This window comes from Pelophylax lessonae, assembly GCF_965119305.1.
Source record: "Pelophylax lessonae genome assembly, chromosome: 6".
NCBI lineage: Eukaryota > Metazoa > Chordata > Amphibia > Anura > Ranidae > Pelophylax > Pelophylax lessonae.
In genome coordinates, this window is record NC_138773.1 from 325,772,997 (window position 1) to 325,800,989 (window position 27,993).

General features: G+C 44.7%; 1 protein-coding gene across 2 annotated transcripts in view; it reads left to right on the top strand.

Moving 5' to 3' along the window:
• Positions 1 to 27,993, top strand: part of PDIA5 (protein disulfide isomerase family A member 5) — a 116,544-nt gene that overhangs the window by 26,795 nt on the left and 61,756 nt on the right. For both annotated transcript variants that reach the window (XM_082260979.1, XM_082260978.1), the window contains exons 4-7: positions 8,181 to 8,264; positions 10,621 to 10,666; positions 17,268 to 17,360; positions 18,203 to 18,263. In XM_082260979.1, the coding sequence (XP_082117105.1) occupies positions 8,181 to 8,264; positions 10,621 to 10,666; positions 17,268 to 17,360; positions 18,203 to 18,263 (284 nt within the window). The remainder of the gene's footprint in view (positions 1 to 8,180; positions 8,265 to 10,620; positions 10,667 to 17,267; positions 17,361 to 18,202; positions 18,264 to 27,993) is intronic.

A 27,993-nucleotide genomic window follows, 5' to 3' on the forward strand; every position in this document is an offset into this window, starting at 1 on the left:
AGTCATCCTCCATGATGGCCATATAAAAACTTACTGTCATAGAGGATTTACAGTACCTAGGTACTAACTCTCAATTTTCCCAGTCATCCTCCATTTAGGCCACAAGAAGCCTTTTTTAGGATAGGATATCTGGAAATGGTGCTACTAGGTACAGTCTGTTTTCCCGGTCATCCTCCAGGACAGATCTAAAACCCTTTGTCATGGAGGAGTCCAGGAAAAGATGCTAGCAGGTACTAACTTACAATTTTACCAGTCATTCTCCAGTTAGGCCACAAGAAGCCTTCTTTGAGGGTTTCGGATATCTGGAAATGACGCTACCAGGTACTTTCTCAGTTTTTCTTGGTCATCCTCCAGGACAGTTACATAAAACCCTTGTCATGGAGGAGTCCAGGAAAAGATGTTAGCAGGTACTAACTTACAATTTTCCTCCAGAGGGCTCCAAGATGACTCTCTGCAGTGCTGCTGATCTCCTATATCTTCTTTGCAACCACTTCCTGTCTACATGCACTCCAACAAGGCCTGCGTGGCATTTCTAAGGGTGGGTTTCCTGATGGTGACAACCGTGGACCATACCTGTGTAATGTGCGTTGAAATTAGTATTTGTAGTCTCCATCCGAAGCCCGAGTGACAGGGAGACAACTCAGGAGAACAATTAGGAGACGGGGTCACGGTGTTCTCACCCTTTAACAGGAAGTACCTGAACATGGACCTTCATGGCAGGACCACCAAGGATTATTTACAGTTTTAAAAAGATTGGGAGACTTTTGAAATTACATTAATGGCTTATTTAAGATTTAAGTTGTAGCGGCTCCTCCCCCTGGACTGAAATGGTTTACTCTGATTTCACTGCACACTGTGAGCTTCTCATAATGTGCATTGGAAGCTAATAAGTCAGAGGCTGCCTCATTTCTGGGCTGGAGGATGTCCAATATCCTCCAACCCTTTCCTCTCCAGGCTGACTGTCCCTAGCCCCACCCCTTTCATCAGAGCTAGGACAAAGGGGGGGCAGAAGGGACACGTGCCTCAGATTCCGTGCCACGGACTGACTGTCCCTTTTTTAATTCATTGGATTTCAGTTCTTTCAATCAGAACCCGGTGATTTGTCTCAGGTCAGGTTTTTTTCTACCATTGTTCACAGGCCGAGGCTCGGCGCCTGACATGGCATTGTGGATTAACTATCCCTTAGTTATGATAATGCCATCGCCTGCAGCGCGGGGCACTTAGAACAAAAATAAGAAAAGCTCTGTAATGCTCCCGTTTTATCTCCGCGCCGTAAAGACTTTGTTACACTTCGATAACTTTAATCTGTGTAATCAGTTTGGGAATTAAATTTTAGGGCCGCTCTCAGGTTCCCTGGGCCGGTGCTGCCGAGTGCAGATCAGGAATAATAAACTGACCGGTGGGATCGTATTTCCTCGCCGTAAACCGTCTCCTGTGCTGACGAGGGCGCCGATTGTAGAATCCGAGCCGCGGACTGCGCGGAGGGACTCTGTGTTTCCCTGGGGAGATTTCCATCAATCCGCAGATCAGATGTGTGTTTAAAAATAAAAAAGTACACTGTGGCACTAAAATCCCCCCCACCCCCAAAAAAATAAAATATTCTCCCAATACATATGCGTATAAATGTAAATCCACACACTGGGGGCATTTTGCCCGACCCATGGGGTGAGTTCAAAAATTCTCGGCTCGTTATTCAGTTCCCCTTTAAAACGGATGACCTGTAGGAGCTTTTCAATCGTCTTCTATGGAGAATATAAAATGCCGACATTTCTCGCCAGATCACAGCTGCAAGCAATTTAAAGGTTTGACATGTTTGGTATCAATTTACTCAATCTCCTCCTTCTTTTTTTTTTTTTTTTTTTTTTTTTTTTATATTTTACAAAAACATTTTGTATCTTTAATTTTGTGTTTTTTAAAAACTGTTGGGTTAATATCATGGGACATACAGTGGGGGAAAATAATGGATTCCCTGCAGATTGTGTAAGTTTACCCACTTACAAAGAAATGAAGGGTCTATAATTTTTTTATCATAGGTGCAGGGTTTTTTTTTTTTTTTAGCGGGAACACGGGAGAACGCAGTTCCGACACCTCTAGCTCTGCATGTATGTAATGTCAAGGGGTGCTGGGATATGCTGGAGGATCTGTTGATACTGGAAGGGGTCTATAGTTGGGAGAGTCTGTTGTTGCTGGTGGGCAATATATTATTGTTTGGGGATTGTGTGTTGCTTGGGGGATGTTGTGTGTTGTTTGGGGGGGGGGGATGTTGTGTGTTGTTTGGGGGGGGGGGATGTTGTGTGTTGTTTGGGGGGGGGGGGATGTTGTGTGTTGCTTGGGGGGGGGGGGGATGTTGTGTGTTGCTTGGGGGGGGGATGTTGTGTGTTGTTTGGGTAGGGGGATGTTGTGTGTTGTTTGGGGGGGGGGGGATGTTGTGTGTTGTTTGGGGGGGGGGGATGTTGTGTGTTGTTTGGGGGGGGGGATGTTGTGTGTTGTTTGGGGGGGGGGATGTTGTGTGTTGTTTGGGGGGGGGGATGTTGTGTGTTGCTTGGGGGGGGGGGATGTTGTGTGTTGCTTGGGGGGGGGGATGTTGTGTGTTGCTTGGGGGGGGGGGGGATGGATGTTGTGTGTTGCTTGGGGGGGGGGGGGGTTGTGTGTTGCTTGTTGGGGGGGTTGTGTGTTGTTTGGGGGGGATGTTGTGTGTTGTTTGGGGGGGATGTTGTTTGGGGGGGGGATGTTGTTTGGGGGGGGGGTGTTGTGTGTTGCTGGGGGGGGGGGATGGATGTTGTGTGTTGCTTGGGGGGGGGGGGGATGTTGTGTGTTGCTTGGGGGGGGGGGGGTTGTGTGTTGCTTGTTGGGGGTGTCTTTTGATGTTGTCTGCAGGGAGGGGTGGTCTATTGAAGTGGATTGGTGGTGGTGGGGTCTGTAATTGCTGAAGGCATCTATTTTATTTCTTTTTTTTTTTTTTTTTGTCATATTTAACAAATTCCATGCAAATTACTTGGCGCCAACAAAATGATACTTTGTTCTAGAGCCACACGATTCTAGATAAAATGAGAATCACAATTTTTTTTTTTTTTTTTTGCTTAGAATAAAGATCGCAGTTCTCGGCGTAACATCATTTTTTACATTCTACAAAAAAATAAGGCAAACTTTTTTTTTTTTTTTTTTTTTTTTTTTTTTTTTTTATTCATTAAAGCGGAGTTCCGGGCACAAAATCGATGTTTTTTTTTTTTTTTTTTTTTTTGTGCCCCTCCGCTAGTTCTGGATGACCTGAAAAGGAATTGGATAGTTAGGTTTTTTTTTTTTTTTTTTAAAACTCACCTTGTAATTGAAGATCGAAGATACTCACCTCAGACTACTTCCTCCCTCGGAGCCGCGGCTCACCCCGTCACTTCCTGTCTCGCTATGATTCCTGGGAGCTGAACGTCATCGCTCCCAGGAATCAATGCGACGGCACCGGCCCCCGCTCGTCATTTCCGGGCGACGCCGCATTCCCCTGCTAAACAGCTTCTGTGCATGCCCAGAAGCTGTTTAGGAATGCGGCGGCGCACCGGAAGTGACGAGAGGGGCCGGTGCAGTGCATTCTGGGACAAGAAGACGCGGAAGAAGACACAGAAGAGGACCGCGCCGGCTTCAGCTGCCCACAAGAGAGATGGAAACGCTGTGGAAGAAATTTTATAAGTAAGTATTTCTTCTAAAAGGTAAGTGCGAACCGGGACAGATCAGAGGCTAGCCATTGTGGAATGTGCTAGCCCTGACTGTCCCGGGGGTATGTTTATTGAAAAATCACATCTGTGCCCGGAACTCCGCTTTTAAAAGTGTTTTTTTGCCCCAAAAAACTGTGTTTGCAAGACTTCCGCGCAAATAGTGTGACATAAAAGATTGCAACGATTGCCATTTTATTCTGTAGATGTCTCTGCTTAAAAAAAAAAAAAAAACAGAGAACGGTGAGGAATCAGCCCAGAACTACACAGGAGAATCTTCTCAATGATCTCAAGGCAGCTGGGACCATCGTCACCAAGAACACAATTGGTAACACACTACACCGTGAAGGACTGAAATCCTGCAGCACCCGCAAGGTCCTCCTGCTCAGGAAATCACATGTACAGCCCTTCTGAAGTTTGCTAATGAACATCTGAATGATTCAGAGGAGAACTGGGTGAGAGTGTTGTGGTCAGATGAGACCAAAATCGAGGTCTGTGGCATCAACTCAACTTGTCGTCTTTGGAGGAGGAGGAATGCTGCCTATGACCCCAAGAACACCATCCCCCACCGTCATACATGGAGGTGCAAACATTATGCTTTGGGGGTGTTTTTCTGCTAAGGGGAGAATGGACGAGGCCATGTACCATCAAATCTTGGGTGAGAACCTCCTTTCCTCAGCTGGAGCATTAAAAATGGGTCACAGATGGGTCTTCCAGCATGACAATGACCGAAAACACACGGCCAAGGCAACAAATAAGAGGCTAAAAAAGAAGCACATTGAGGTCCTGGAGTGACCTAGCCAGTCTGCAGACCCGAATCCCATAGAAAATTATGTGGAGGGAGCTGAAGGTTGGAGTTACCATACGTCAGCCTCCAAACCTTAAAGACTTGGAGAGGATCTGCAAAGAGGAGTGGGAGAAAATCCGTCCTGAGATGTGTGCAAACCTGGAGGCCAACTACAAGAAATGTCTGACCTCTGTGATTGCCAACAAGGGTTTCTCCACCAACTACTAAGTCATGTTTCGGGAAGGGGTCACATATTTATTTCACTCATTAAAATGCAAATCAATTTATAACTTTTTTGAAATGTGTTTTTCTGGTTTTTGTTTTGTGTCTCAAAAAAAAAAAAGGGGGGGGGGGCGGGGGATCAGTGGAGTATTTTGGTTTTGTGCTGCCCTAGGCAAGACTAAAATTGGGCGCCCCCCCATGTAAATTTTCCCCACTCCTTTTTTAACGGATGGGACTCACTGCAAAATGGAAGGACTAAAAGTCCCAGCATGAACCCGTGAGAGCTCACGAGAGGGGGTGAGAGAGAGAGGGAGGGTGGGGGAGGGAGAGAGAGGGGGGGGATGAGAGAGAGAGAGAGAGGGGGGGATGAGAGAGGGGGGGATGAGAGAGAGAGAGAGAGGGGGGGATGAGAGAGAGAGGGGGGGTGGGTGAGAGAGGGGAATGAAAGAGGGGGCATGATGGAGAGAGAGGGGGGGGTGGGTGAGAGAGAAGGGGGGGTGGGTGAGAGAGGGGGGGGATGAAAGAGGGGGGGTGGGTGAGAGAGGGGGGGAATGAAAGAGGGGGGTTGAGAGAGGGGGGAGGAGAGAGAGGGAGGGGTGAGAGAGAAAGGGGGGGAGAGAGGGGTGAGAGAGAAAGGGGGGGGAGAGAGGGGTGAGAGAGAAAGGGGGGGAAGAGAGAGGGGATGAGAGAGAGGGGGGGTGGGTGGGTGAGAGGGGGGAATGAAAGAGGGGGTTGAGAGGGAGGGGGAGGAGAGAGAGGGGGGTGGGTGAGAGAGAAGGGGGGGTGGGTGAGAGAGAGGGGGGAATGAAAGAGGGGGGTTGAGAGAGGGGGGAGGAGGGAGAGAAAGGGGGGTGGGTGAGAGAGAAGGGGGGGTGGGTGAGAGAGAGGGGGGAATGAAAGAGGGGGGTTGAGAGAGGGGGGAGGAGGGAGAGAAAGGGGGGTGGGAGAGGCGGCTCTAGCAACAAGTGGCCAATAGAATAAAAACCAAAAAGTGCAGCGCTGAAATCAGTATACAATTATATAGCTGAAAAGCTCATATAAAGAAAACCAAAAAGGAGAGGGGATAATGTCCAAATGAATAGTCCCAATATAAAGTGCAGAGATGTGAATCCACGTGCAAAATAACTTTCTTCCAGTGACACCAGGGAAAAGTGTAAGAAGGGGACACCCTTGTGCTCAGGTATAACAAGCAGCTTACCGAAATTCCGTGGCTGCTCAATTTAATGAGACAGCCTCTCCCAGCTAGTAGTAAACCAGTAGGTCAACCGATATCAAGCTCAGGTGCTTCCAAAGACTCCAAAAGCCGAAAGCCGTTTCCGGTGTGTTGTTAAACCGATCACATTAATATGTGGCACACTTGGAACTTCTCATATACTCCATTGAACGTAAAGCCATATGTAGAAAGAAAACAGAGGCCCATAGCGTAATCCCGTAAACCAATAGGTAAATTTATTAAAAAAACTACTTACAATTTAAAAGACAAAAACAGGCATGTAGTATGTGCCGGTCATAGATCTAACTGCGGCCTCCCACAAGTCTCCAGATCAGCATATGGATAAACAGCCGGCTTCGTTGGGGGGCGTGTGGACGTTTATGTCTGGGATCGCCAACGTTTCGTCATAAGAAAGACTTCTTCTGGGCGCCCTGTTTTTGTCTTTTAAATTGTAAGTAGTTTTTTTTAATAAATTTACCTATTGGTTTACGGGATTACGCTATGGGCCTCTGTTTCTTTCTACATATGGCTTTACGTTCAATGGAGTATATGAGAAGTTCCAAGTGTGCCACATACTAATGTGATCGGTTTAACAACACACCGGAAACGGCTTTCGGCTTTTGGAGTCTTTGGAAGCACCTGAGCTTGATATCGGTGGACCTACTGGTTTACTACTAGCTGGGAGAGGCTGTCTCATTAAATTGAGCAGCCACGGAATTTCGGTAAGCTGCTTGTTATACCTGAGCACAAGGGTGTCCCCTTCTTACACTTTTCCCTGGTGTCACTGGAAGAAAGTTATTTTGCACGTGGATTCACATCTCTGCACTTAATATTGGGACTATTCATTTGGACATTATCCCCTCTCCTTTTTTGTTTTCTTTATATGAGCTTTTCAGCTATATAATTGTATACTGATTTCAGCGCTGCACTTTTTGGTTTTTATTGTATTTTTTGAATCACTGTTAGTTGATTTTGTGCCAGCTGCTCACTATTGTTCTCAATCATTTGGTTTTCTATCACATCTAGCGCGGAAATTTCTCTTCTATTTATATTACAAGTGGCCAATAGAGTCTCAGGTGGAGGGGGGGCTTTTTTTGCTGCCCCCCTGCAATCTGCCGCCCTAGGCCTGGGCCTTGTTGGCCTAGGCCTAAATATAGTAATGGCGGGGGGGATCAAATAATTATTTTCCCCATTGTAAAAAAATTTGTACTACCACTATTTTCTCCAGGGTGTCTACTTTCAGAAAATGTCATGTTTTGGAGTGTTTTACATAATCTTCCCCGCAGAACTCAGTGCGCCCCCCCCCATATCGGCCTTCAGCTTTAAAGTCAGACCCATGTCACCACCCCCAGGTCAGGGTGGCACGGCGCAGACACGTGCCGGGTGTTGGAGCTCTGGACCGCGGCCGGGTTCAGGGATTCTCGGGAAGTTCGGTAAGATATAAAGCATAGACGCTGGCGCGGCGCGGTGCCCGCTGTTTCACCCGCAGGCCGCCTTTTTTCATATTTTAAACCCGCTGCAAGTTTACTCTCATGAAAAATGAATCTGCAGATTACAGAGCGAAGAGGAAACGCTTAATAAAATATCGGATCCCCGGGACGATCGTTCAGATGAAAGGGATCCGGGGTAAAATTTTCTCTTCAATTAATTATATTTCATTCACTTCTTATAAATGTTTTATTTTGCATTGAATGAATTTAATTCGCCTGTTCTTGTTTTAATAGAAGATGTCAGCCCAGCCGCTAAAATCCCACCCAACATTTAACATGTTTCTGTGCCTCCTTCATTAACGTTTTCCCTGGTGATCCTGCCACAAAGAAACTCCCTGTTTTGGGGTGACAACTCCTGTGTCCCTTTCAATTGTGCTCCCATGTTGTCACCCGCTCACTTGTTTCCCTAGTGGATTTTTTTTTTCTAACACCCACACATTTAAGTAACTGTGATGATGCACATTCCAGTCTTAGGGAGACAACGCGCTGTCCCTGTCTCTTAATTGTACTCTTGTGTTGTCACCCTGTCCCATGCTTCTCTGCTGGAAATGTAAGCTGCTGCTCCGGTACGGTATCCTATTGTCACTATGAGTAAGGGCAGGGATGTGCTGAGACACTGAAGCGAGGAAATGACTGACAGAGCCTGTAGGAGATCAGCAGCACTGAGATGGGAAAGGGATGGGAAATGGGGAAAAGTATCCTGTGGGGGTTTATATCTCATTCAGACAATTAAAAACGTTTATTCACTGCTGTCGGTTTCTCCTCAGGGACTCGGAAGGACGGAAGCTGTGCAAGAAGCTAAAGGTGGACCCCAGGAAGAAGACAAACGGCCTGGAGCTCCTACATTACAAGTGAGGGCGGAGCGCTCCTATGTTGTATCTCCTGCTGGTGATTTCCCTTCCCAGGTTTTAGTAGAGTGAGAAAAGAGAAAGTTCCTCAGGGGCGGAGAAACCGCTATCAGTGACCAATCAGAATTTGCCTTTTTTTTTCTGTGGGCAGATGTGACCAGCAATCTGATCTCCGGGGTTCATACACAGCCTGACTGTCATTGTGATGTGGGAGCGCTGAGCCTTATGGAGATGCCATACAATGTAATGGGTGGTTTGCGGTCCTAGAGAGTCTTACTGAACCCCCCCCCAAAAGAGTTTACTAAAGTTTCGAAAGGATGAGAGCTCCTCTCCAGCTTATAGAGTTCCTTTTTAAGAGATTTTTATTTTATATCTGTCCAACGCAGTTCAGGGGTCAGCACCCCCCCCCCCCTTCATCAGGGCTAAAAATAACCATAGAGAAAATGTAAATGTTCTGTGGATATAAAAAAAAAAAAAAGTATGAAAGTACAAATACCGTCATGATAGAGATAGATTTGTGTGTAAAAAAAAAAAAAAAAAAAAAAAAAATATATATGAGAGATTATTACACACACACACACACACACACATTATATATATATATATATATATATATATATAATTGTGTGTGTGTGTATGTATGTATATATATATATATATATATATATATATATATATATATATATATATATATATATATATATATATATATATTATATATTATATATGTGTGTGTATATATATATATATATATATATATATTATATATTATATATTATATATGTGTGTGTATGTATATATATATTTCTTTTTCTCTTTTTTTCTTTCTCTTTTTTTCTTTCTCTTTTTTTCTTTCTCTTTTTTTCTTTCTCTTTTTTTCTTTCTCTTTTTTTCTTTCTCTTTTTTTCTTTCTCTTTTTTTCTTTCTCTTTTTTTCTTTCTCTTTTTTTTTTTTTTCTTTCTTTTTCTTTCTCTTTTTTTTTTTTCTTTCTTTTTCTTTCTCTTTTTTTTTCTTTCTTTTTCTTTCTCTCTTTTTCTTTCTCTCTTTTTCTTTCTCTCTTTTTCTTTCTTTCTTTTTCTTTCTTTCTTTTTCTTTCTTTCTTTTTCTTTCTCTCTTTTTCTTTCTTTCTTTTTCTTTCTTTCTTTTTCTTTCTCTCTTTTTCTTTCTCTCTTTTTCTTTCTCTCTTTTTCTTTCTCTCTTTTTCTTTCTCTCTTTTTCTTTCTCTCTTTTTCTTTCTCTCTTTTTCTTTCTCTCTTTTTCTTTCTCTCTTTTTCTTTCTCTCTTTTTCTTTCTCTCTTTTTCTTTCTCTCTTTTTCTTTCTCTCTTTTTCTTTCTCTCTTTTTCTTTCTCTCTTTTTCTTTCTCTCTTTTTCTTTCTCTCTTTTTCTTTCTCTCTTTTTCTTTCTCTCTTTTTCTTTCTCTCTTTTTCTTTCTCTTTTTTTTTTCTTTCTCTTTTTTTTTTTCTTTCTCTTTTTTTTTTTCTTTCTCTTTTTTTTTTTCTTTCTCTTTTTTTTTTTCTTTCTCTTTTTTTTTTTCTTTCTCTTTTTTTTTTTTCTTTCTCTTTTTTTTTTTTCTTTCTCTTTTTTTTTTCTTTCTCTTTTTTTTTTCTTTCTCTTTTTTTTTTCTTTCTCTTTTTTTTTTTCCCTGATGAAGGGGGGGGGGTGCTGAACCCCTGAAACGTGTTAGTGTCGTATAGTCTTTTTAAAAGATTTAATTTTGCAACACCAACACGTTTCAGGGGCTCAGCACTTCCGCCCCCCCCCCCTTTATCAGAGACAAAAAGTAGATAAAATGTGTTTATAAGCTTCATAAAGATTAAATAAATATTATTAGAGAGAGATAGAGATGTAGAAAGAGATGGATGGAGAGAATATATTTTTTTTATATTATGTACAGTGTGTGTATTATTGCATGAAGGTATTTGTATTTTCATACTTTATATACACAGAACATTTCATTTTCTCTATTGTTTGTATTTTAGCCTTGATGAAGGAGGGAGTGCTGACTCTGTAAGCTGGAGAGGAGCTCCCATCCTTTCAAAACTTTTTTTTTTTTTTTTTTTTTAAACGTCTTTGAACCACATTCACATTTGTGTCCCTAAACCCTTGAATGTTCTTACATGGTCCCGATCCACAAGCAAAGCACATTGGTGTTTTGCAGATGCGCGGGGTGCCATTAAGAATTAATGGAACTATTACGCATTGGAAAACCTGGTGCATGTTCGGGGGGGGGGGGGGGGGGGGCAAAATCGCATTGTGCCACAACAGCGTGTGGCTGTTTTTTAGACAAAGGGGCGGGGACTCTTCCGCAGCTATTGTGGCCCATTCAAATGAATCAACTGCTTGATCTTTATCTTCCAGGGATGGAACATTCCACACAGAGTACAACCGGCCCACATCATACAAGGTAAGTGTCCATTGCTTTTTGGGAGGGGGGTGGGATTTAGAGTTAATGGGCTTTACTAAAGTGTATATACTTTCTAACATTGTGAAAAAAGGGGGGAGGGGTTCCTATGCGCTGCCGTGGATATTCACAATCTAAGTAGGGTAATGAATGTAGAGGCTGCTCACATCTATTGAATTTGTCCCCACATTTATACTTGGAAAAAATAAAATAAAAATGATGTAGCGCTCTGCTACTGAGCTGATTTTCAGGTTAATGTACAAATGGTATAGCAGCAAATATAAAGTGCTTCAGTGCTCGAATAATAAATGTATCAAATCGTATCAATAAAACAAATATTCCTGCAAATAATGGTATCTAAGCGCACAAAGAAAACCAATCAATATTCATTCAATTGAAAGTGCAAATATTAAACCATATAATGTGATATACGATTCATGCCAGCAACCAGCACATCCTTAATTTGCATATACAGTATCACAGAAAAGTAAGTACACCCCTCACATTTTTGTAAATATTTCATTCTATCTTTTCGTGTGACAACGCTGAAGAAATGACACTTTGCTACAATGTAAAGTAGTGAGTGTACAGCTTGTATAACAGTGTAAATTTGCTGTCCCCTCAAAATAACTCAACACACAGCCATTAATGTCTAAACGGCTGGCAACAAAAGTGAGTACACCCCTAAGTGACAATGTCCAAATTGGGCCCATTTAGCCATTTTCCCTCCCCTGTGTCATGTGACTCGTTAGTGTTACAAGGTCTCAGGTGTGAATGGGGAGCAGGGTGTAAATTTGGTGTTATCGCTCTCACTCTTTCTGGTCACTGGAAATTCAACATGGCACCTCATGGCAAAGAACTCTCTGAGGATCTGAAAAAAAAATTGTTGCTCTACATAAAGATGGCCTAGGACCCTGGTCTCCCAACCCTGGTCCTCAGGGACCACTAACGGCTCCAGGAAGAAGGGGGGCCGTAACTCAGGAAAGGTTAGAAAGGTTGTGGTAGTGGGGGACTCAATTATCAAGAGGACAGAGAGGGCAATCTGTAAAAAAGATCTCGTGAACCGAACAGTTTGTTGTTTACCGGGCGCCCGAGTTCGGCACATCGCAGATCTGGCAGACAGATTGATGGGGGGGGCTGGGGATGACCCAGCGGTCATGGTGCATGTGGGCACTAATGACAAAGTTAAAGGTAGGTGGAGGATCCTTAAGAACGATTTCAGGGACTTAGGTAATAGATTGAGGAAAAGGACCTCCAAGGTGGTTTTCTCTGAAATACTGCCTGTACCTCGAGCCACGCAGGAGAGGCAGAAGGAGATTAGGGAAGTTAACAAGTGGCTGAGGAATTGGTGTAGGAAGGAGGGGTTTGGGTTCCTGGAGAACTGGGCTGACTTCTCAGTCGGCTACCGGCTCTTTAGTAAGGATGGGCTGCACCTTAATGGGGACGGTACAGCTCTTTTGGGGAGAAAGATGGCCACCGAGTTGGAGGGGCTTTTAAACTAGGAGACGGGGGGGAGGGCTCAGAAGTAGAATCAGTCAGGAGGGAGCAGAGGACTGAAGGCAGTTGTAGGGTCAGCAGCGACATTAGGTCAACAACATCAATTGGCGGGTCTGTGCGGGAAAACAGCAGACCAAACAAAAATAAACATAACCGCCAATCACGTTTAACTTCCATAAAACTAAGAGGGGTATATGCTAATGCCAGGAGCCTAGCTAATAAGATGGATGAGTTGGACATGTTAGTACATGAGGAGGACATAGACCTTGTGGGAATAACAGAAACTTGGTTCGACCCCTCACATGACTGGCTGGCAAATATCCAAGGGTATTCTGTGTACCGGAAGGACAGGGTTGGAAAAAGAGGGGGAGGGGTATGTCTCTATGTCAAGAACAATATAAAGGTGCTAGAAAGGAGTGACATTACGGATGGGATGAGCATGGATTTAGAATCTGTGTGGGTTGAACTCGATAGGGAAGAAGATAAGGGAAAAGTAGTTGTGGGGGTTTGCTATAGGCCACCTAACCAAGGGGAGGAGGTAGAGCTGGAATTTTTAGCACTAATAGGTAAAGCGGCAAAACTGGGATCAGTCATCATATTGGGGGACTTCAATTATCCCGACATTGACTGGGAAGAGGGGACTGCACACTCGCATAAGGCCCGTCTATTCACGGAAACCTTACAGGATAACTACATGTCACAGTTGGTGGATTCCCCTACTAGAGAGAATGCAATCCTGGATCTATTGATCACTAATGACCCAGACATAATCTCGGAGGTAGGAGTCCAGGACAATCTGGGCTCTAGCGATCACAGGATGATCACATTTAGTATAAATAACAATATAAAAAGGCAAGTGGGGAACATAAGAACCCTAAACTTCAGAAGGGCAGACTTTCCAAAATTGTACTCAATGATGGAAAGGGTAAACTGGGACCAAACCCTGGGATCCCTGACCACTGAGGAAAAATGGGAATGCTTTAGGAACATATTAAGCAAAGGCATCTTGCAGTGCATTCCTATGGGGAATAAATTTAGAAGAGACAAAGCCAAACCTGGCTGGCTAAACCGTAGCGTTAAAAAACTTATTAGGGGAAAAAAATTGGCCTTCAAGAAATATAAATCAGAGGGCACAGTATCGGCCTTCCAGCAATACAAGGAGGAAAATAAGAAGTGTAAACACGAAATCAAGATGGCTAAAATCAACTTTGAGAGACAAATAGCGGAGGATAGTAAAAAAAACCCAAAGAAATTCTTTAAATATATCAACAGCAAAAAAACTAGGGCAGAGCATATTGCACACATAATTAGCGATGATGGGGGGATGGTTACAGAGGACACTGAAAAAGCAACCGTGCTGAATGCTTTTTTCTCGTCAGTCTTTACGCAGGAAAAGGAGGGGTACACTGACCATGACTGTATGGTTAGTAGTAATACACAGGACTTGCCACTATGGCTAACAGAGGGGGAAATCAGGGAAAGACTGGATAAACTTAACACAAACAAATCACCAGGCCCGGATGGCGTACATCCGAGAGTGCTCAAGGAACTCAGTATGGTTATATCTAGACCACTGTTCCTAATCTTTGCTGACAGTATTAGGACAGGAGATGTACCAGGGGATTGGAGGAAGGCTAACGTGATTCCGATATTCAAAAAGGGCCAGAGACATATCCCGGGAAATTATAGGCCTGTCAGTTTGACATCAATAGTATGTAAACTTCTGGAGGGGATAAGGGACTATATCGTAGAGTATGCTAAAGACAACAACATCATCAGTAGTAACCAACACGGGTTTACAAATGGGCGTTCTTGTCAAACCAATCTCTTAGCATTCTACGAGGAAGTGAGCTGTGAGCTAGATAGGGGCAGACCAGTGGATGTTGTGTACTTCGATTTCGCTAAGGCGTTTGATACAGTTTCCCACAAGCGCTTAATTTATAAAATAAGGTCTGCAGGTATCGACAGCAGGGTTTGCTCTTGGATACGGAACTGGCTAAAAGGCCGTGTCCAAAGGGTGGTAATAAACAGCGCATACTCAGACTGGTCTGAGGTAGTAAGCGGGGTGCCCCAGGGCTCAGTCCTGGGACCAACCTTGTTCAATTTATTCATAAACAGCATTGAGGACGGGATCAGTAGTTCGTTATCAATTTTTGCAGAGGACACAAAATTGGCCAGGGCAATAACTGCACAGCATGAAGCGGATATCCTACAGAATGACCTGGACAAAATTACGGAGTGGGCAACGACATGGCAAATGAGGTTTAATGTGGAGAAGTGTAAGGTTTTGCACTTGGGGACCAAAAACATAAAAACACAATACATGTTAGGAGGGGAACCCTTGGGGGACTCAAAAATGGAGAAAGATCTGGGAGTCTTGGTTGATGATAGATTAGGCAACAGCATGCAATGCCAAGCGGCAGCTTCCAAAGCCAACAGAATATTAGCATGCATAAAGAAAGGGATGTATTCCAGAGATAAGACTATAATCCTTCCACTTTATAAAACTCTGGTCCGACCGCATCTGGAGTATTCTGTCCAGTTCTGGTCGCCAGTCCTCAGGAGGGATGTGTTGGAGCTGGAGAGAGTCCAGAGAAGGGCAACTAAACTAATTAGGGGATTGGAGGACCTTACCTATGAAGAGCGGCTGCAATCGCTCGATTTATTTTCCCTGGAGAAGAGACGTCTGAGAGGGGACATGATAGCAATTTATAAATATCTTAATGGGGATCTCAGCTTAGAAAAAAAGCTGTTCATTCGAAGGAATTGCATGAGGACTCGAGGACATACAATGCGATTAGAGGAGAAGCGTTTTAACCTCAGGCAACGTGGGGGGTTCTTTACTGTTAGGGCTACAAGATTGTGGAATTGTCTACCACAAGAGGTGGTTTCTGCGGGTAGTATGGTGACTTTCAAAAGACTCTTAGACTTACATCTCAAGGATCAGGAGATAAAGGGCTATGTTAGATGATTACAGTCACACACACCTACACAGGTTGACCTGGATGGACTATTGTCTTTATTCAACCTCACCTACTATGTAACTATGTATGTAACTATGTAACAGGCCTTGCAAGACAACTGAAATACATGCCAGGTGATATAATTTGCTGCTCAGTGATTGCAGTACTCAAGTCTGCATCTCCCCAAGGTAATACTCAAAATCTGGCCTGCTAGTGGGCCCTGAGGATCGGAGTTGAGGACCACTGGCCTAGGATACAAGAAGATTGCCAAGACCCTAAAACTGAGCTGCAGCACGGTGGCCAAGACCATACAGCAATTAACAGGACAGGTTCCACTCAGAACAGGCCTCACCATGGTAGAACAAAGAAGTTGAGTGCACGTGCTCAGCGTCATATTCAGAGGTTGTCTTTGGGAAATAGACGTATAATAGAAGATCATGAGACCTAACATTGATTTTCTATTTCCTTCTTTTTGGTCCAATCAACATCCCATTGGAAGCATTTTGTTATATCTGTTGAATAGGTGCAGAAACTACCTGTTGATCCTGCCAGAAATTTTGTGAACTGATAACTTCCTGTGCTGCACTTTTATCAGTTACGTTTTTTTCCAGCCATCTCTGACAACACAACACCTCCCCCTCTTATTTGCTCCGTAACGTAGGGGGGGGGAGTTGTTCTGTTGTCACCAGAGATCGCTGGAAACAATGTAACTGATAAAAGCGCAGCATGGGAAGTTATAAGCTGTAAACCTAAAACACTGCTTGTCCTAAAGTTAGAACACTGCTCTATAGATGCAGTGCAGAGTGTGAGCGTTGTCACCCTGACAGGAAGTGTGCTGGCAGGATCAACAGGGAAGATGGGGTTTCAGGTGTCTCCGGTGAAGGGTCCTGGTAATACTCCATCATACAAAGACATTGTAGACCATTATGCTCTTCCAGCCTTGTGGAAACAGTTTGGTGAAGACCCTTTTCTGTTCCACCTTGACTGTGCCCCTGTATACAAAGCCAGCTCCGTAAAGACATGGTTTGACCCGCGTGGTGTGAAGGAACTCGTGTCCTGCACAGAGCCCTGACCTGAACCCTACTGATCACTTTGGGATGAACTGGAATGAGCCAAGTCTTCTTAACCAACATCTCCATAAAGGCATGGTATGATGAGTTTGGTGTGGAGCAACTTAAGTGGTCTTCTGACCTCCATTCTTCTGGACAGCTTTGGGATGAACGGGAACACTGATGGTGAGCCAGGTGTTCCCATCCAACATTGTTACCTGACCTCCCAAATTTCCCATAGACCCCCCCCCCCCCCCCCCCTCCAAAATCTTGTGAAAAGTCTTCACAGAAGAATGGAGGCTGTTATAGTCACAAAGGTGGCAACACCATATTAATGGTCATGGGTGAAGTCCTATAATAACCATGGCTTTTGGAATGCGATGTTCAGCTCCATAAAGATCTAGTCTGACCAGTTTGTTTGGAGGAACTCAAGTGTCCTGCACAGAGCCCTGACATCAACCCTACTGAACACCTAGGGGAAGAATTAGAATGAGCCAGGTCTTCTCAACCAACATCTCCCTAAAGACATATTTTTTAAAGAGTTTCGTGTGGAGGAACATGAGTCCTGACCTCAACCCTATTGAACACAATTGGGATGAATTGGAACACCGATGGTGAAACGGGTCTTTTTTTTTTTTTTGGCGCCCAGTGTGAGGCCCAACATCAGTACCTGACCCTTAAAATGGTCACAAATTTCCACAGGCACCCTCTAAAATCTTGTGGAAAGCCTTTCCAGAAAAGTGGAGCATGTTCTAGCCACAAAGGGAGCAACTCCATTTTAATAGCTATGAGCGGGGTGGGGGGGAAGCTCCACATTGATGACCATGGGGAGGGGTAAAATCAGTGTTATTGGCCATGGTGGCAGTTGGTGAAGAGGAAGGGTCAACACCAAATTAATGGCTATGGTTTTGGAATGTGATGTCCAACCAGCTTAAGGTGTGATGATCCGATGTCCACAGGCCTTTAGTCGAATGCTATAATTGTTGTGATGTTTGATGTGAATGAAATACTTCTGAGCTGATTACAGGGCCTCTTAGATAAGTGTAAGCATGCTGCAGTTGCATCTCTTCCTGACACGGAACTTTTGTCTTCCAGTCCATTGTAGCATTTCTGAAAGACCCAGAGGGGGCGCCGCTGTGGGAGGAGAACCCTGAGGCCAAAGATATCGTTCACATTGACAGTGAGAAGGTTTGTATGGTTCACGGAGTCTAAATGTAGTAGAAAACATCTGTTGTAATTCCCTGAGTTGGGGAGTGGTCGGTGCATTGGCTTGTAGTGTCGTCCTAGCACTGGAGAAAGCCGGCAGCTGAATCTTTTGCAATTGAGTTTATTAATCCAGGTGTAGTACACAGTAATTCAAGGCTTGCGTGTTTCGGCATTTAGCCTTATTCATAACCATGGCTATGATTAAGGCTTCAGGCCGAAACCCGTATGCCTTCAATTACTTTTTGCCACATCTGAATTAATAAGATCATTCATTGCAGAAGATTGAGCTGCCAGTTCAGCAAGTCTCTTTATTGTCTTCTGCAATAAATACTTACCTGCCCGTTTGCAATCTTCTGCGGAATATACACTGAGCTGCACATGCACGCTGCCAGCGTCCCAAGATGACTATTCTCCCATGCATGTGCAGGAGTGACGTCATCCCATGCCGGTCAATTAAAACAGCCAAAGACCGCCACCTGGGCAATGTTCAGGAGCACATGGGCTTCAGACTGTTGGAGGCGAAGTCCACTTTTGCAAAAACAAACACAATGTAGCAAATGCAACAATATTGATCTCGTGTTGATGTACAATTTTTTGCACTGAAGCTGTGAGTGCAATGCAGAGGCTCTTATATTTATCCTCCAGCCTCAGGTCCATATGGAGGTATGTACCAGGGCTGGAGGAATTGGGGCTGCTCTGTCTACGGGGGGGGGGGGGGGGGGGTGGATGAATCGGTGGCACAGCTCTGCACAGTATCTCCTGTATTGTACAAGTCCGTTGTGAATGTCTCCCGGTGAATATTGATAATGGCGATGTCTTTGCAGGATTTCAGGAAGCTTCTGAAGAGAGAGGACCGCCCGCTGCTCATGATGTTCTACGCTCCATGTGAGTGACCCCCTCCTCTGAGCTTTCTCTGCATACTATCGGTGGCGGCTCAAGTTTTCTTCATGTCAATGCTTGCTTTCGAATTCGCAGAACAATTTTCTGTTTGCCCACTTGCCTACTGGGGGCAATTTGTTTGCATTTGGTAGAAATTACTGTAAATCCCCCCCCCCCCCCAAAAGCCTCTCCATAGTTTCCTCACCAATGGGTAATGCGCCCTCTACAGGAGTAAGACTAGGCTTATTTCGTTTTTTGTTCATCGACGGACACATCGCTCCATAAGTCATAACTACTGGGTTATATTGCCTCCAGGAGTAGAAACATAAAAACACCTGGCTACGCCCATGGGCCATCCTCAGCTGGTATAAAACCCCTTTATCTGCTCTAGGTAATTAGTTTTAGTCTGTCTAGTCAGGAGTAAGGACCTAGGCTCCCTGCTGGGATCTCTGGTCATAGCAATTTTTTTTCTCCTTCCTTACATCTACAATTAACTGCTGGGCTGGATAATCTAGATCTAGTGGTCCCCCCCCAGACCAGCCAGCAAACGTGTGCATACCGCAGCTACGCGCTCGGTCGGCCTCGCAGACAGAGGCTGGCTCGCAAGTTTAAAAGTCTCGCAGGGCCGCATACGACCAGGCTTGGGTCTGAGTTGCAACCCGCACCATGGAAGGGTAAGTACAGTCCCTCCTCTCCCCTTCTGGCAATTTTCCTGCCAAAGTCTAGGAAAGGGAAGGAGCCTCGCCGCAGACGGGGGCCCTCCTTCTCAGCCCATAGAAAATTCTTTCGTGCTTCTGGGATGTAGAATAAGGAAAATGGATCTTTCAAATCTTCCCCGGGAGGTTCCAAGCATCATCCTTGGTCTGGTAAGCCTAGAGCAGTGGTCCTCAACACCGGCCCTCAGGGCCCACCAACAGGCCAGGTTTGCAAGATAACTGAAATCCATCCCAGGTGATAAAATTTGCTGCTCAGTGATTGCAGTACTCTAGTCTGCATCTCCCCAAGGTAATACTTAAAATCTGGCCTGTTAGTGGGCCCTGAGGACCGGAGTTGAGGACCACTGGCCTAGAGCACGTGTGTCGAACACAAGCCCCGCAGGCCGAATCTTGCCCTCCAGGCCATTTCATGTGGCCCTCGCACCTCTCCTGCAGCTGCAGGAGAGTTCCAGCCCTCCTTTGGTCCTCCTCTAGACCCTGCACTTTCTGCTTCAGAGAAATGCCCCAGCTTCTTCCCAGCAGTAGCACAAGGTAAGGGGGGTGTACTGTACTGTAAGGTAAGGGAGGGTGGGGAACTCTTGACTTATAGTGGTGGTGCGGGGGGCTCTTGACATCTAGTCTTAGATTCAACCGGCCCTTTGAGGGCAATCATAATGCTGATGCGGCCCGAGAAGAAATGGAGTTTGACACCCCTGGCCTAGAGCTAGCTTCTCCAGACCCGCAGACAAGACCTCTTCAGCATAAAGGTCTGCCCTCCCCCATTATTGCAGTAGTGGGAAATCTTCGCTGGTTTCCGGCCTTGTGGACCTCCTTCATGAACCTCAAAGGGATCCACTAAATGATTCTTTTGGGGGTACCCAGAAGGGGGGACAAAGCTTCTCATTTTCAGGTTTTTTTAGGTCCTGAGTCTCCTTGTGTGGATTTAATTCCTGCAAAGGTTCAGGTGATGTCTGAACTACCGAAGGTCCCCCCTCCCCCTGTCCAGGGAATTAATTTACCTATATATAATTTTATTTTTTTTACTTTATTGCGATCACAAGGGTGTTAACAAGCCCCTTATGGGATGGCATAGGGCAGGTATTCCTTATGGAGACATTGGGGATCTATTAGACCCCTAATATCTCCCCTTCCCTCCAAAGCAGCTAATCAAACACCGATTGTGTATTATAAATTTAATCCGTAAACCAGAAAAAATACCGCGCTAGAAGCCTAAAACTGTATGCAAATTAAAAACAGCAGCTGTCACAATACCGTAATACAGGGCATATTAGACAAACAAAGTAGCAGTGCTTAACAAATATCACAGAGAGTGCAAACAAAGTCCGTGCCAAAGAGAAATCATCCTCAATTGAGTGAAAGGACACAGAAGTTTTGATAGTCCCAAACAAGGGGAAGCCGGGTGACTGGTGATGAATCCATATGGAGAATCCCAAAATCGGAAAATATCCGAATTCCATTGAGTTACCCCAGTGAGGACAAGATGGAAGCTTACCAGATGAAAATTACCCCCATCACAGAGAAGTCATCAAAGGCTTCTGTAAATCTAAACCGTGTTTTCTCGCTACAATTGCAGCAGGACGGTGTGCGGTACCCCTAATGATGTTGCATATGACTAAACGCGTAGGGTAGAACCGGAACACACGCCACTGTGCATGTGTCAACCACCTGCGACCATTTTGAATAAGGGAAGGACTCGAATCTGCTGTTTCTACAAGCCTGTTTGTGCTACCGATTTTGTAAGTGTGATTCTTTATTAAAAGCTTGTGTTTTTCTAAGCGGATTTACACCATGAGGAACAGTCTTTTCTTTTTATGTTGTTAACGTATGGAGTCCCCAAAGCCCAGTATATGGGATACACAGAGACAGCATGCTGTCCCGCTCCGGCTTTACCCTACGCGTTTCGTCAAATGTTGACGTCATCAGGGGTACCGTACACTGTCCTGCTGTGATTGTAGTGAGAAAACGGGAGGTTTTGTGGAACCAGCTTATATTTACAAAAGCCTTTTATGACTGCTCTGTAATGGGGGGGGGGGGTCATTTTAATCTGCTAAGGTTCCATCTTGTCCTCACTGTGGTGACTCACTGGGATTCGGATGTTTGCCCCTTTTGGGATCCACCATATGGATTGATCCCCAGTCACCTGGCTTTCCCTTGTTTGGGACTTTTTGTACACTTCTGTGACCTTTGTGATATTTGTTAAGCGCTGCACTTTTTTTGTTTTAAACACAGATTCTGCTTGATCAGCCGCTCCCCTGGCTGTAACAGCCAGGAAATGTTGGCTTTGAGAACGGAAGTGATAGAATTCTTGATAAATAAGCCAATTACACCCTATTTCATGAGTTCCCATCTTGAACATTTCCAATATTGGATGAGATTGTTATGGGGGGGAGGCTAAGAAGCCCCCAATGTGATAGCATGGGCAGGTGACCAGTACTCTTTATGGAGACATCAGGGTTCTATTTGACCTTTAGGGTCGAGCTGGAGCAGGACAGTATGCGATCTCCCTGTATCTCACCATATACCGGACTTTGGGGGCTCCATACCTTGGTATTAACATAAAAAGCAAAAAGAATGCTCCTCATGGTGTAAACCCGTTTAGAAGCACAATCTTTTAAAAAAGAATCACACTTCCAAAATCGGTAGTCCAAACAGGCATGTAATAACTGCAGACTCGCTTCCTTCCCTTATTCAAAATGGTCACGGCTAGTTGGCGCACACGCAGTGGCATGTGCTCCAGCTCCACCCTATGCGTTTCGTCATATGTGACGTCACCGGGGGTACTGCATACTGTCCTGCTGTGATTGTAGTGAGAAAACAGGAGCTACAAAAGGACTTCTCTGTAATGGGGATCATTTTCATCTGGAAAGATTCCAATCTTTTCCTAACTGGGATTCAGATGTTTGCCCCTTTTTGGGATTCACTATATGGATTCATCACCAGTCGCCCATCTTTCCCTTGTGTCCTTTCACTCAACTGAGGATCATTCATCTTTGGCACTGACTTGTTTGCACCATATTTGTGCCTTTTTGTCAGCCGCTGGATTGTTTTTACAGGGGGCGGGAATGGACAGCTACCATCCACTCCCTCCCGCCGTCCTCTGCTGCTTCTACCGGCTTGCCCCTGTGCAATCGGCGAGCCAGAGAATGTATCCGCCCGCCGTGGAAGTTTAAAATAGAACTGACCGAGGACCAGATGGTCCCTGGTCATCTCAATGACTCGGAGGTCGGGCGAGACGGTATGACGTCACGTTTGGCGCCTTGGCAGTTGTAAATATTGCCATGTATTCGACTGGAGAGCCTTAAATTCTTTCTTTTTCTTTCTTTTTTTTTTTTCTTTTTCTTTCTTTTTTCTTTTTCTCTTTCTTTTTCTCTTTCTTTTTCTTTCTCTTTCTCTTTCTCTTTCTCTTTCTTTTTCTTTCTTTTTTTTCTTTCTTTCTTTTTTTTCTTTCTTTTTTTTCTTTCTTTCTTTTTTTTCTTTCTTTTTCTTTCTTTTTTTCTTTTTCTTTTTTCTTTTTCTTTTTCTTTTTCTTTTTTTCTCTCATGATCTTAGGCTTTCCAGCTTAGAGGAGAGACCCCCAATCTCTCCAAAAAAGAGGACCTGTCATCCTTATTCCTATTTCAAGGGATAGTTTACATTTCTTGAAATAGGAGTAGACGTGATCAAAAAAAAAAAAAAAAAAAATTAAGGGAAAGTGTCAAAATAAAAAAAATTAAAAGTAAAATAAACAATAAAAAAAAAATGTAAAGTGAATGCATACGTACATAAACGCCATTCATACCACACGTGAGGTATCGCCCCGTTTTGATCGAGCGAGAGCAATAATTCTAGCTCAGGACCTCCTCTAACTCTAAACTGGTAACCTATAAACCTTTTTAAAGCGTCGCCTATGGAGATTTTAAGTACCGAAGTTTGCCGCCATTCCAAGAGTGTCCGCAATTTTAAAGCAGAACATTATCTTTCACGTTAAACAAAAATCTGCCTAACTTTATAGTGTGTTTCGTTTTTTTTTTTTTTTCTCTCTCTCCCCCCCCCCCCCCCCCCCCCCCAAAAGAAAATTGGAAGTGGTTAATACACAGGAGGCGGGATTGCCATGGGAAGAGAGAGCCCCGTAAAAAGTGAGCGGCCCAGGTCACTTTTATCGGAAAGCCCTTTGCTGGCTCTTAAACCTTGTGTGAAGATCGCATCTATAAAATTGATTCCGACCCTTGTCTGTCATGTCGTTTTATAAACGTAGCTTTGTAGACAAGTGGTTAATAATTTCTCTGCCTTGTCCTGTGGGGGGGGGGCTTTGATCTGTATTACGGGGTTAATCCAGGTACCTTTTTTTGTGTGTATTTTTAGCAGAGTAATCAGTGTCTGTAGTTATCTGAGTACATAGAGCCGGCACTGGACACCTCGTACATCATACGGCGTCCTGCCTGCGCCTCTCCGAAGACTCCGACTATTGTGCTGTGTGAAGGGAAGCTGAACAATTTATGGAAGGAAGGAGGAAACCTCTAATTAGCTGAGATTGTCCTGAGATCCCTTCACTTTCCTTCCTTCTGGATCCCCGTGCTCGCCGCCCCCCCCCCCCCCCCCCCCAGTCACCTCTTGTCATGTTGTGTCTGAGCTCTTCATGCATACAATGGGCCTCTCCTAGTCACAGGCATTGAAGGCCGTTCCTGTCCATCTCCAGCTCTGGCACCATTCCCGCTGTCCAAAACCGTATCTCCCCTGCGCTCAAGTGGTATGAGGGAGGGTGAGTGGTCTTGTGTGGTCTTTATCGGCACCTAGGGTCTCTGTCCGCTCAGGACCCAGGGTATCTGTGACAGGATGTCACTTTGTTTGGGGGGCCTGTAGAACCCAACTTACCTTGGAGCGGTTGAGAAATCACTCTCTCAGCTCTCTAGGGCCCTCTTATGTGTGTCACCCTGTGTCTATTATGGGCACAGGGTGACCAAGAAAATTATGGATTTAATGGACACTGAGAATATTGTTTGGATTACTCAAATGGGACAGTAATCTTTATCAATAATATCTGTCAAGGAATATATGAAGACTCTAGGCCTAGGATCCATGTTAAAGGCCTAGCTGCCTATCGCCAATAAAAGACTTCTTCACACAGTCAGACTCGTAGCAGATGCTAATATCAGCTCAACCACCTGTCTTCCACACCTTATTGATTTTGCTGATTAACTCCCCTATTGTCTACTGTGGGTTCTGTGTTTATACTTAAGGACAATGTGTAATTTTGTTTTAGCCTTGTTGCAGTGCTGAGTTAATGAACATGTTAATTATAACATTGTCTGGGTCTGCATTCCCATTCATATAATGTTTCTGTCCAGATGGCTAGGCAGTTCAGGTTAATTATGTTTCTGTATACAGTTTCATCTGCATATGATTTGATCAGGCTTACCTGACCTGATGAGGTATATAATTGGTGTGAGTTTGTTCAATAAAGGTTCCAGATCTATACAATCTATTCTTGGCTAGTGTTATATGGGGACGGCTGGAACATCTGATATCTATGTTCAAGACTGGAGGAGGACATATTCTGACGGAAGCCTACAAACAGTGTGGGTCGTGGTTCCATTGCAGTAATATACTGAAAAACAGCAACAAGAGAAGGGCGCACCGACCTCGTGCATTACCACTTAAAATGTATTAAAATCCAAAAAAGCATACATTGTACTCGCAAAAGCATGATAATAGCACACATGTAAGGAAAACCGAACCAATTGCCTCCAGGACTGCCAGGATATTCCTATGGTGCTGGGTGACGTGATGGTGTCTGCATATGCCTGGCTGACGCATTTCGAGGGAGAACCCTCTTCTTCAGGGCCAAAAGTACTACTGACCCACCAATAAATTCACAAGGTGTTATGTAGCCAGTCTGTACCGCCCTCATTACTCAGCTCCGCCTCACAAAGGGCAAAGGTCAAGGGTGTAGATAGCTGGGAATGGAGTTTGTTTACTGATGGTTTATAACAGGGGTCTCCAAACTATGGCCCTCCAGTTGTTAAGGAAATACAATTCCCATCATGAATAGTCATGTCTGTGATTGTTAGAGTTTTACAATGCCTTATGGGACATGTAGTTCGGCAACAGCTGGAGGGCCGTAGTTTGGAGATCCCTGGTCTATAACACCCACAAAAGTGAGAGACCACACAGTGGAAACTGCTACCCCTGTGTATACAAACCAGCCATACACATACACCAATTGCAAATAATGGTAATGATAACAAAGGTAAAAGGACGCTAACAACTAAAAGCAAGAATAATGAAGGCCGTTCCTGTCCATCTCCGGAGCTCTGGCAGCATTCCCGCTGTGTGCTTAGAACAATAAAAAGACTTGGTGTCGGAATTCAAATGGAACTCCAGTCTTTAAAAAAAAAAAAAAATGTTAAGTGGGCGGCTTCAAATACTGTAGCTGCTGACTTTTAAAAATTGGGTTCATTGCAGTCCATGGAGTCCGGCGCTGGCTTCTCATAGCTTATTCTCATTACCGACACGGCCATCTTGAATATGGGAGCTGGCTGTGACTTCCTGAGGAATCACAGCCGGCTCCCCAGTGCACATGTGCAAGATTGCACTGTGCCGTGGGACTGGCCCTGCAGCAATCCAGGGGGTTTTTATGTGTCACGCAGGGGGGTTGTGTCATGCCTAAGCGCACGTCATTCCCGTCTAGACAATGATTGGAGAGTCAAATAAGGCACCCGCTCCAAGAAAACAAATCTGAATTGTTAGGGGTGGGGATGGGAAGAGGGGAGTAGCCGCACTTTCACCTTTTTTGAGTGAGGATCCGCTTTAATAGCAGCACACAGGAGTCCACTCATCATGCATTTTTGTTTTTTCTTTTTCCGTATAAAAGGTTTGTTGGGGTCATTAAAGTTTTTCTTGTTTGCATCAAAAAGGAATGCATTTATACACGAGTCTATGTGAATGCAAAATGCGCTTGAAGCAAGTTGAATACAGGTCCGAAGAAGGTCAACTGCAGATCAGATGAACCTGTTAGTAAATGACCTCAGAAACACATCAGGAGTCCGGTCCATAGCAGTTCCCCCTCTGGAGGCAGATTGGGCTGTGAAGTGCTTCTGCAGATTGACAGGAAGGGACACTGGAACACACAGCAGGCTGAAAGGGTGGTCGTGAGGTGGTAATCTGCAACCAAGGAGACAGACCGCAGGCAGGGTGATGGACCTAGGGGTCGATATTGGGAGATGGGCCGGGGTCATACCAGAAGGTCAGCAGATACAAGCTGTGGTCAGGTGCTAGCCGGGGTCAAACCGGGAATCCGCAAAGACCAGCTGTGGTCAGGAACTAGCCAATGTCAAACTGGGAATCTTTAGAGCCAAGCCTTGGTCAGGGAATCATTAGAGCCAAGCCTTGGTCAGGGAATCATTAGAGCCAAGCCTTGGTCAGGGAATCATTAGAGCCAAGCCTTGGTCAGGGAATCATTAGAGCCAAGCCTTGGTCAGGGAATCATTAGAGCCAAGCCTTGGTCAGGGAATCATTAGAGCCAAGCCTTGGTCAGGGAATCATTAGAGCCAAGCCTTGGTCAGGGAATCATTAGAGCCAAGCCTTGGTCAGGGAATCATTAGAGCCAAGCCTTGGTCAGGGAATCCGTAGAGGAAAGCCATGGTCAGGAACTAGCCATGGTCAAACTGGGAATCATGAGAGCCAAGCCTTGGTCAGGGAATCATGAGAGCCAAGCCTTGGTCAGGGAATCATTAGGTCCAAGCCTTGGTCAGGGAATCAAAAGAAGAAAGCCGTGGTCTGGAACTAGCCATGGTCAAATTGTGAATCATCAGAGCCAAGCCATTATCAGGGAATCGGTAGAAGAAAGCCATGATCTGGGAACCATCAGAGCCAAGCCATGGTCAGGGAACCATCAGAGCCAAGCCATGGTCAGGAATTTAGTAGAGGAAAGCCATGGTCAGGAACTAGCTGAGGTCAAACTGCGCATCAACAAAGACTATCTCTGATGCAAAAATTAGCCAATGTCAAACTAGGAATTATCAGTGCCAAGCCGTAGCAGAGCCAAGCTGTGGTCAGGAACTAGTCAAGGTCAAACTGGGAATTAAAGACCAGCTGTGATTTGGGAACTACCTGGGGTCATTAGCAGGCAGAGCAGAGAAAAGTCCAAGAGTTATCTATGGGACAGCAGATCTCAGAAACAGGTTCAGGCAGGGGCGTACGTACAGGGGTCCCCCCCCACCAATCCTCCACAGGGCGACTGGCTTCCCTCCTTCCACTCTCCCGCCAGCTGCTTCGGGGAATGTTATGATGGAAAGCGGGGAAAGAGTCGGTAAATGTGTCATTTAACAGTCCCTTCCTTGTCTTAATGAATAGACAGTGATCTGTACCCATTACTAACTCTTTCCATTCATAAGTGAGGCATGGCAAACTGTTTCCTATGCTTCGGTTTGAAAATTAACTGGAAGCCTCTGTCAGAACTCTTCCTGTCCATTCGGTGCAGCTGAGGCTGCAGGGGTGAAGAATAAGGGCGGTGTCCTCAATCTCCTTTCTTTGTCTCAGAAGTGAACTATCAGAGGTCTGTTCAGACCCCTGATATCTCTCCAAAGCCACACATCGGGGGTCCTCAAAAAAATATTGTAAAAATTAAAAAAAAAATTGTAAAAAGTAAAAAAAAAAAATGGTATAAAGTAATCAAAAAATAAAATGATATATAAAAAAAAATGATTAAAAGTCATGAAAAATACAATTGTGAAAATAAATGGTAAAACAATATTAAAAAAAATAAAAGTAAAACATTTTCAGACACCAGTGGGGGAACTACCAGGGTCACAAAGGTTGCACTTGCAACTGGGCCCTAGTGTTTTGTCACTGAAGGGATGGGGGGGGGGGTGGTGCAGAGGGGCTCCTAATAGTTTTTTGCACTGGGGCCCTGAAGGTTCTAGTTTTGCCTCTGGGTTCAAGTTTCAAGTTGAAGTGTAACAGTTGAAGACCATCCAGCAACTTCCTGGTTCAGCTCTGTTCCATGAAAAGGCCATCTGGTGCCAAGATTAGAACTGGGCAGA